This window comes from Populus euphratica, unplaced genomic scaffold (genome assembly GCF_000495115.2).
Source record: "Populus euphratica unplaced genomic scaffold, PopEup_1.0 scaffold12.1, whole genome shotgun sequence".
NCBI classification, from domain to species: Eukaryota; Viridiplantae; Streptophyta; class Magnoliopsida; order Malpighiales; family Salicaceae; genus Populus; species Populus euphratica.
This window is the reverse complement of record NW_011499858.1, coordinates 1,817,911-1,827,669: the sequence shown is the minus strand read 5'-3', so window position 1 is coordinate 1,827,669 and position 9,759 is coordinate 1,817,911. Positions and strand designations below refer to the sequence as shown.

Sequence of the window (9,759 nt, the reverse complement as noted above, 5' to 3'; positions counted from 1 at the left end):
CAAACTGAAGAGAGACTTGTCTGAAATCGCCATCACCATTTCAGGCTCTTATCAAAGAGGAGGTCGCCAAACAAAAAAAGTTTTTATCTGTGGATGTGTTAATTAGTCCTGACAAGGTCGGAACTAGGACTTCAGAAATGAGGGTGCTAAAATGAAAGTTTTAACACTCTCATTTCTGAAAGAAATAGATATTCTCTGAAAATAAACCTTGAATTCAAGGGTATATTTAAAGAGTTTGGGAGGTTTAGAACTAATAAGAAAACTTTGTCAAAGGTTTTTCCTTTGAGTCTTGATGTGTGTAAGATGATCCATAAATACTAAAAGTGATAAAAAAAGAGTAACATGTAACATGTAGTGGAGGTCTTCGAAAATGAAATTTCTGTGAATGTATTAATTTAGGAGAGGGATTTAGTTTTCAGTGGTAAAGGTTGGTATATGAGAATATCGGTTGTGGGGGGGGAGGGGGGGGTGGGGGTGGAGACGTTCTTTTCATCTCCTTAATTTTGAAGTGGCAAAAAGGAGAGGTATTGAATTTTTCCCCTGGACAATCAGTTTGGTCAATCTCCAATAATTACAAGGCAAGATGAACTCAACACTCTTGCAGAACTGAGGAACATGGATTAGTACAAGAGGAGTCTGATGCCACGTGGAACAGTAGACGCCTTGAATAAGGAATTGTGGTGTTGTCATCAGTCATCATAATCTTTTTGGCTGATTTCTGAGCTAAGACTGAGCAACATCAATTCCAAATAGTTGGAAATCAAAGACCGTCCATTATGGTGTGCTCTCATCAGCAGATAGGCAGTGATTGGCCCATCTTTTGTCATACATAAGCAAACATCCTAACCTTCCTTTTTTATGCGGAACTACAAAGTTGACTTTAGCTGGTTAATTTTGCCTTTATATACACCACCAGTTGGCCTTGTTGCTAGAGGGGATATTATATTATCTCTTCTTCCTCTGTTCACTTTGTTGTTGGCAGTATAAATACTGTGTTTCTGTTAATTAGCTTGCCTTGTCCGTTGAAAGGGAGAGGAAAATGAGCAACATAAGCTTTGTGGAGGCAAAGTTGCCACCGGGGTTCAGGTTTCATCCAAAAGATGAAGAACTTGTATGCGATTACTTGATGAACAAGGCTTCTCAGTACTGTGATTCCCTTCTTATGATAGAAGTTGACCTCAACAAGTGTGAGCCTTGGGATATCCCTGGTGAGTTTTAAATCCTCGTTATAATTATGATCCCATACTTACAATCATCACTTTCACCGTGATTTTCATGTCAATTGTACTCGTTATATGATTTGTTCACAACTCCAGTCCCATTGAATCATTTGAGATTGTACTGTTTATGATTTTCTATTCATTAAGCGCTTCCATGCACACACTAGAAAAGTGCTTCTTTCTTTGTTTTGTTGTTTCGATAACTTGCAAAGGGAGGGAAGAATACTGGTGATATGATGATCTTAATCACTAGATGACTATGCTCTAGTTCTTCCCACGAGTTATTGTCTACATCGATCTATACTGCTTTAGGTTAGTTTGAAGGCTTATAATACACCCCATTGACTCAGCTCTTAATGTTTAAGCAAGGGACATGAGTTTTTTTTCTCTTTCACTTTCTCGGGATAAGGATGATAGCAACCTGTTTTATATATGTATTTGATAATTCTGGTGATGCATGCTCCTAGCTGTTCATCACACAATGCATGCAACTGGATATAACATATCCACATCAGATTGAATCATTTAATTAAGCTGTGCTGAAATAAAAGAATAAATGGTTTTGTTATAGAATAAAAAATATAAAAGTTGCTCTAGTTTTTGTAGGCAAACTATATCTTACTGGGTACACCATAACAGTACGAACCCACTAATTTGTTTCTCAACCAGCTGACTATGGTGTTTTTAATTTTTATTTTTTAAAATCTAACTAGAAATGAATGTATACAATAACCCTTAAATAATTAAATTAGGAAACCCGTATGGTGAGGGGTTGATATTTGGTAAGTTCTTGAGAATATGAAATAAAATATTTTGTGGTTTCTTCCACCGTATATATTTCAGATGGAAATGCTCAACCACCTTCTTGAAATTGCCAGTTAAATTAGGCTTCTACATATGCTAGGAAATAAAATATCTCCTCAGCTATGAAATAAAAATATCTCATATATATTCAGTGTTTTTGTTTTTGTTTTGTTTAAGATATTGACATTCTTGGCACTATCCCAAATCACCTAAAATAAAAAATCATGAAAGTGATTGAAATAGCTAAGCAAAAACCTAAAGTCAGATGCCTTATTGTCCGAACCTCGTGACCACCACTCTCTTATGATCACACATGGCTCAAAGTAATTGGATTTTAAACTTCTAATTCTTACCAAATCCATTCGGGCTTGTCGTCACCCGCCTTCATTGAACATTAAAGTCCTTCATGTCGTTTTTCCTCCTATTTATTTACCACAATATTCAACTCGAATTTGTAGATCACACGTGTCACAGTCGTAAGCACGAAACCTTCGTTTTTGTCACCTTGTATATTTCACCACCGTTACCTTGAATGATTTCTCATTAATACATGGGCATTGACCTCTTAACAGCATTACTGCCATTTGATTACAGTCATCTGTATATTTTAGCTGCATGAGGAGTCACTTTTGGTGCCATCATGTGCTTATCCATGCCGAGTCATATGAAACACCTTTGATATTGACATCGTTAGTGATTTTTTTTTTTTAATTATTTCACTATAGACTGAATATCATCACACCGGGTCACTATAACAAATTCATGATCATAAAACGAAAAAAAATAAATTCTCCAAACATTGTCTGCACGCAATTTGGCTTCCATATCATATCATTGAAAACAAAACTCCAAGTCCAAGATAATCTTGCCTTCGCAAATCCCAATTAAGGCATTAAAAAGGCACAGTTTCGATGTTGAAGTGAGTTGAACCGTGTGTTTTTACGATCAAGTCATGAGAGTGCCTTAAAATCCATGGCCTCAGGCTGGTGGACTGGACGTTTCATCGTCCAATTCGATGTTAAATCGGTGCCTTAATTTGGATGTCTTCGTAGACATTCAGTGTTGACCTAACCGGTAACCAAAGTCTTGCACTTTATATCTGACTCTTGAATATTGGTAAAGCCATCGAAGTCTTTGGTTTCATAACTTATTCTTTACTCTCTCTTTTTTTTTCCCTTTTGCTTTCAGTTTACCTTAGTTCACAGATTTACAGTCTTGCTGTCCAATTCAATTAGTTGAAGGATGTGTGAATTTCTTATAAAATTTACGTGTGGGAATATGGCAGAAGCGGCACGCGTAGGAGGCAAGGAATGGTATTTTTATAGCCAAAGAGATCGCAAGTATGCAACTGGATTGAGAACTAATCGCGCAACAGCTTCTGGTTACTGGAAAGCCACAGGGAAGGACAGGCATGTCCTCCGTAAGGGCACTCTTGTTGGCATGAGAAAGACCTTGGTGTTCTACCAGGGTAGGGCACCCAAAGGGAAAAGAACTGACTGGGTCATGCATGAGTTTCGCCTTGAAGGACCTCTTGGTCCCCCAAAAATTTCTTCAGATAAGGTGGGTTTATCACATTCACACTATATGAATTAGTCAGTTATTTGAAATTTACTTTTGGCCCAGCTTTGACTTTTGACGAAGTTCCATGCTCAAGGTTTTACTACGCATATGCATCTTTTCCTTAAGTTTTTGCAAGAATCATGGTACCTCTTGTCTTCTACCAACATTTTTTTCATTCCGTATGTTGAAACCTTTGACTTCATGTAATATATCTTTGATGGGTTTTTTTTTAAAAGATTTTTTGTCTTCATATATGAAGTTAAATCTATCCCCTTAATTTTTTTATTTCTAGGAAAAAAAAACAAATTTATAATAGGTAATTTATCCTATAGTCTAATGGCACCTCTCTCTTTTTGTACAAAAATAATATCAGAGTTTGATCCAATATGTAAAATACATGGAACCAAAATGAAATAATAATTTTTTTTTAATATATTCTTACAAACATTGGGATGTTCATTAATCTTTTACCCAACTGCAACTAAATTCTACACTCCTTTTAAAATAATATCTTTTTTTTTAAATCATTATTAACTTCAGTATGATAGAATTTTAAAAATATTAATTTAATAATTTTTTAAAACAAAAATTTTAAAAATATTAATTTATTAATTTTTTAAAACAAAAAATAATTTCAAAAATACTTTAAAAAACTAATCCATCACAATCAAATACCTACAACAAATCACGTCAACATTTAAATAAACAATAATTTATTTGGGAATAGTTTAATTAATCTTGTGGAAATCTCTCGGAGCCAAAAAAAAAGTGTCAAAATTAATTTGTTCAACGAGTCACGGCAAGTGTGCTAATATAAAATCACATTAGTAGCTGACCTAAGATGTGTATTTTATAATCATCTTATGTAAGCCTAATTATATATTTGTTATTCTTAGCTTGTAAGGCATAATATCTTGACCACCATTTCTCACCTTTTTTTTTCTTGGTGCATGCAGGAAGACTGGGTTTTATGCCGAGTGTTCTGTAAAAGTAACAGAGAAGTTGTGGCCAAACCTAGCATGGGAAGCTGCAATGATGACACAGGTTCTTCATCTTTGCCTGCATTATTGGATTCATACATCACTTACGAGCAAACTCAACCCAATTTCGATGAGCACGAGCAAGTGCCCTGCTTCTCCATTTTCTCACAAAACCAAACCAGCCAAAATCTCCTGGCTCCGTACACCACCCAGATGGAAATCCCGAACGCACCCGCTAAGTGTACTAGCCCATTTGGAAAAGTACCTATGGATATTACCGCTCCCTCTTTTTCTTGTGACACAAAGGTACTAAAAGCTGTTTTGAATAACCTTACCAAGATGGAAAGCTATGGCAACCTTAAAGGGTCACCAAGCTTGGGAGAAGGTAGTTCAGAAAGTTACATATCTGAAGTGGGCATGTCCAGCTTATGGAATTATTATTGATTTTTAGGTCTTAAATATAGGATTTAATTAGTGAAGTTCTTCTTGTCTCACTGTCGAAAAAGAGGTAAAAAAAAAAAAACTAAGAAAGAAAGAAACTTCAACACCCTTGCAAGACCATATCTGTTGCAAAGCAATTTCTAGTGATCAGTAATTCACTTGTCTTCCCACATTATATATGTTTTCATTTCTTGTATTGGAAGGCATTTTACTTGCGAGATGTGATCAGTATATTTTTTCTGCAATATTCCATTCCATTTTCTAGTTCCTTGCCATGCCAATTTTCAATTCTTAGTTGAGATTTATTTGCAATATGGATTAATATTTTGGGATATATGTTACTTTTTTTTTCTTCCCTTTTCCAAACAAATTACCCATAAAATAACCCACATAATACACAACTAATTACTCCTTAACAACATAAAATTACACCGGCAAGCACAACAATTTTGCTCATTTAATTAAAAATTCCCATTCTAGAAGAGAGAAGAAAAGAAATGGTTGCTGATAAAATTACAAACAAATCTGTACCGACTCCAGTTACATCTTTAAAACAAGCCAAACATGTATTCAACAGATCTCAAGAAAGCAAAGATAAGAGCGCAATGAAAGGCTTCGCTGCCGACATTGAGACATGAAAAAAAAAAATCACCTCTCTAAGTCACATGGTTGAAAAAAACAATGCCAAGAGTCACAGATCACAAACACAAAGTCTAGACTATTTATCAAACATGAAAAAGAGGGACCGCATATGATCTTCTAAATAGCATAAAGACTGCAGATATAATCACCACAAACACATACATAGTAGCACTAAGGAATACACCATCTGAAAATTAAATATAGCATGTTGATAATGTGAAAGTTTAAAGCTTACCAACTTCATCACAACAGAACATGTGCGGAGTTCTTATAAGAGAAGATGGATAAAATGATCCACTGTTCCAATAGGACGACTACTAATCCACGGTAACAAAATTTCAAAACATCACAGATGAGGAGGCTGCAAAGAACCAAGCAGCAAAAATGGTCCTTCTACTCCATCATCTCTCAAGGTAACCGAGTTGCTTTAACAAGAATGGGAAAATGCTTATAGCTTGTCCTCAAAGTCAGATAGAGGTGTCATCTGCTCCTTCAAACCCTTCCGCTTCCTGATATCAGTAACAAGCTGAGCAGCTTGCGTGCCAGCTTCCAAAGGATCAGAAGACATCATGTCCCAGTGATCGAAAACACATTGTGGGAAAGCCTGTCCTGATGTTGCAGCCCTCAAAGTCCCTGAAAATCCAAAAGACTCTATAACAGGAAGGTATGCCTTGATGTTGTATAAGGGAGTCCCAGGCCTCTGCATTTCTTCAAACACGTGACCACGTTTCTGGTTAAGAACGCTGTAGATACCACCAAGAGCCTGCTCTGGAGCTTGGATCTCCACCAAGTAAACAGGCTCAAGAAGCCTGGGCTTGGCAGTGAGCTGGGAAGCATAGATAACCCTCCTGGCAGTCGGAATAACCTGACCACCACCTCTGTGAATGGCATCAGCATGGAGAACCACGTCACAGACTTCAAAGCAGATACCTCTCATGTTTTCTTCGGCCAAAGCACCTTCCTTTGATGCCCATTGGAACCCAGCAACAACAGAATCCTTGATTTCATTAAGGTACTGAACTCCCTTACACATATCCACAACCATGTTGGGTCCCGTAGTCTCAGGACCAAAACACCAGATTTTCTTAGCAAGATCCTTGTCCCAACCAAATTCCTCTGACAAGATCTTGGCACGATTCTTAGGATCATCTCTTGGACCAATACGGCCATCATCAATAGCCTCAGCAAGCCCTTCTTCCAAGGGTCGTGCCTCCATGTAGAGACGGTTGTGCTTGTTAGGAGATTTGCTCATCACCACACGGCAGGACTTCTCCAGGACAGTCTCACGGAAAGACACAACAGGATCAGACTTGATGATCTCAGCCCCACCCATAAAGTCTTCCTGCAAATCCTTCAAACAGATCTCAAGGTGGAGTTCTCCTGCACCAGCAATGATATGCTCTCCAGATTCCTCGATGGAACAGACAACCATGGGATCAGACTTGGCCAACCGCTTCAGACCTTCAACGAGCTTTGGGAGGTCAGATGCCACCTTACATTGAACAGCCACACGCACAACAGGAGACACAGAGAACTTCATAGCGCGAATAGGGTGGGCATCAACTTCCTTCTCGTTTGTTAAAGTGGCATTCTTGGTGATGAACTGATCCAAACCAACCATGGCAACAGTGTTACCACAAGGAACATCCTCAACTGTTTCTTGCCTCTTTCCCATCCAAATGACGGTTCTCTGCACGCTCTTCACATACAGGTCCTTCTTCTCACCAGGGACAAAGTTTGGTCCCATGATCCTAACCTTCAGACCAGTGGATACCTTTCCAGAAAAAACACGTCCGAAGGCAAAGAACCTACCCTTGTCAGATGCAGGAATCATCTTAGATACATAAAGCATTAGGGGGCCTTCAGGGTCGCAATTCCTGATAGCATTGGCATAAACATCATCAAGAGGACCCTCGTACAAGTTCTCCACACGGTATTTTTGAGCCTTGGCAGGGGAGGGGAGGTGAAAGATCATCATTTCAAGCAGAGCAGTACTTGCTGGCAGCCATGTCTGCATCACACGCTTCATCAAAGCCTTTCCCATCAAGTCCTTCTCCTCAGACTTCATGACAACACCAAGCTTTTGGAGCATGGGCCACAATTTATCCTTTTGGTCATTCATGCAAGTGTTAATAATCTGCTTGATTGGCTCATAACAAAATTGCACAAAACCACGCTTGCATGTGGGAGAACCGGTGTTCTTGCTGCTCCACTTCTTGGTAGCAGGATCGAAGAAGTTCTCACCCCACAGCCTCTCCATCATCTTACCCTCATCCACTTTAAACTTTGAGGCGTACATCTTGGCAAAGTTGGTCAAAGTGAAAGCCCAACCATGCAAACCAGCGGAGAAAGCAACAGTACCCTTTTCAGGGTAGACCTGACAGTCACCAAGGAGGGGATCTTCATATGTTGCCATGATGACATTGGCATTCTCAATAACCCTAGAGAATGTCTGATAAGCCTCCTCTCCATCAACCTGGAGCTCGAGGAAACACCTGTCCATCTTGTTGACAGTCAAGACAGGCCTGATCCTCTCACCCAAAGCCTGTCGAAGCACGGTTTCAGTTTGAACACAGACACCCTCGATACAGTCCACCACCACGAGGGCACCATCAGTAATTCGAAGAGCAGCTGTGACCTCAGATGAAAAGTCAACGTGTCCAGGGGAGTCAATAAGATTGATGAGATACTCATTCCCTTGCCTCTCTCCCTTGAAGTTCTTGAGGGCTTCATCAGTCATCTCATAATATAGAGAGATACCAGTAGATTTTATAGTGATACCGCGCTCTGCCTCATCAGCACGGGTATCTGTCATTCGGACATCACCAGCAACCTCTTGGGCAATGATACCAGCAGCGGCAACAAGAGAGTCTGTAAGCGTTGATTTTCCTGTGGGATATAAATTGCAAAGTTTAAATGCAGCAACGAAGACAAGATACTAACACAAGAACTTGATAGTAGCATAAATGTTTTTAAAAAAAGTAAAATAAGAATTTAAAAGCCAATAGAAATGTCAAAAAAGGGGACAGCATAAAGTATTTGAAACATTTCCAACAAACAAAGGGATAAGGATTCAGGAACTTTATCCATGTAACCACCTAACCTACTACATTGGAGAACATGGAAAGACAAGGAATATTAAAAAGGAAAACAACTAATGGATGCAATTCTGAGTCGAATATATACATTCAATTCAAACGGATATATACATTCAATAACAACAAATCTTCCAGTAAAAAACATAAAGTATATACATTCAATTCAAACGGATGTATCCAATTGGCAGCAACTCACATAAGTGAAAAAGAAATTTCTTACCATGATCAACATGAGCAATAACGGACATATTACGGATGTTATGCTTGTAGTCCATAATACGCCGAAGCTCCTCTGCTGTAAACTTCACCATCTTGACTAGATTCTAAAAATCCAAAGACAATATCAATACCACCTGCATAAACACACAAAAACAGCAACAGGGTTTCATCAACCCCATCAAAATATTGAGCAAAAAAACATACAAATCAATCATGTTTGATACAATCAACGAAAACAAAGATCCATTAAAAACCCAATTGTTAATAAGACCAAAAGAACCATCAATAGAGTTATAATCATACTTAACGCTAATAATAACTAGAAGCTCCCAAAAAACTATGATATATTTTTTACAGTTTGTTATTTTACTAACAGATCTAGATAGAGAGGACATTAAGAATTCAAAGAGGGGAGATAGCTTACAGAGAGAAGGATGCCGCGAGAGAGGGAGAGAGTTATGTTTTATGGGTCACTCACCCTCTCAAATAGATGTATGAGACGAGAGAGAGGTGCAGGTGTTTAGTGTATTTATGTGAGTGGTTGACTAGGGTTTTTCATTTTGGGGGGTTAGGGCTTCAATCTTTTTTCTATTGAGTTTTAGTGGGCTGGATCTATGTTCCGAAGTTGTAATTATAAGTATTAAAGTAGAAAACTAAATATAAATAGGAGATGGAAAATATGAGAAAAAGAATTAAGTATTTTTTGAAAAAAAGATTGATATTCTTATCAAATGTATTTAACATGTTTGTTTATGAGTGTGGTTGTTGTTACTTTTTAAAATATATTTTATTCAA

General features: G+C 38.0%; 2 protein-coding genes across 2 annotated transcripts; one reads left to right on the top strand and one right to left on the bottom strand.

Moving 5' to 3' along the window:
• The first annotated feature begins 885 nt into the window (after positions 1-885).
• Positions 886-5,269, top strand: LOC105124001 (NAC domain-containing protein 21/22). Its single transcript, XM_011023821.1, has 3 exons — positions 886-1,208; positions 3,310-3,584; positions 4,541-5,269. The coding sequence occupies exons 1-3, from the start codon at positions 1,040-1,042 to the stop codon at positions 5,006-5,008; spliced, it is 912 nt and encodes a 303-aa protein (XP_011022123.1). The 5' UTR covers positions 886-1,039; the 3' UTR covers positions 5,009-5,269.
• Positions 5,270-5,745: 476 nt separating this feature from the next.
• On the bottom strand, positions 5,746-9,486 carry LOC105123999 (elongation factor 2). Its single transcript, XM_011023820.1, has 3 exons — positions 9,389-9,486; positions 8,966-9,098; positions 5,746-8,536 (listed from the first exon to the last, which is right to left on the bottom strand). The coding sequence occupies exons 2-3, from the start codon at positions 9,054-9,056 to the stop codon at positions 6,096-6,098; spliced, it is 2,532 nt and encodes an 843-aa protein (XP_011022122.1). The 5' UTR covers positions 9,057-9,098; positions 9,389-9,486; the 3' UTR covers positions 5,746-6,095.
• Between the last annotated feature and the right edge of the window lie 273 nt (positions 9,487-9,759).

Bases quoted from the DNA above. Each gene is read 5' to 3' on its own strand.
- LOC105124001 (XM_011023821.1), top strand. From the start codon at position 1,040: ATGAGCAACATAAGCTTTGTGGAGGCAAAGTTGCCACCGGGGTTCAGG. The intron at 1,209-3,309 runs GTGAGTTTTAAA...GGAATATGGCAG, and splicing joins TGAGCCTTGGGATATCCCTG to AAGCGGCACGCGTAGGAGGC. The intron at 3,585-4,540 runs GTGGGTTTATCA...TGGTGCATGCAG, and splicing joins CAAAAATTTCTTCAGATAAG to GAAGACTGGGTTTTATGCCG.
- LOC105123999 (XM_011023820.1), bottom strand. From the start codon at position 9,056: ATGGTGAAGTTTACAGCAGAGGAGCTTCGGCGTATTATGGACTACAAG. The intron at 8,537-8,965 runs GTAAGAAATTTC...TATATCCCACAG, and splicing joins TATTGCTCATGTTGATCATG to GAAAATCAACGCTTACAGAC.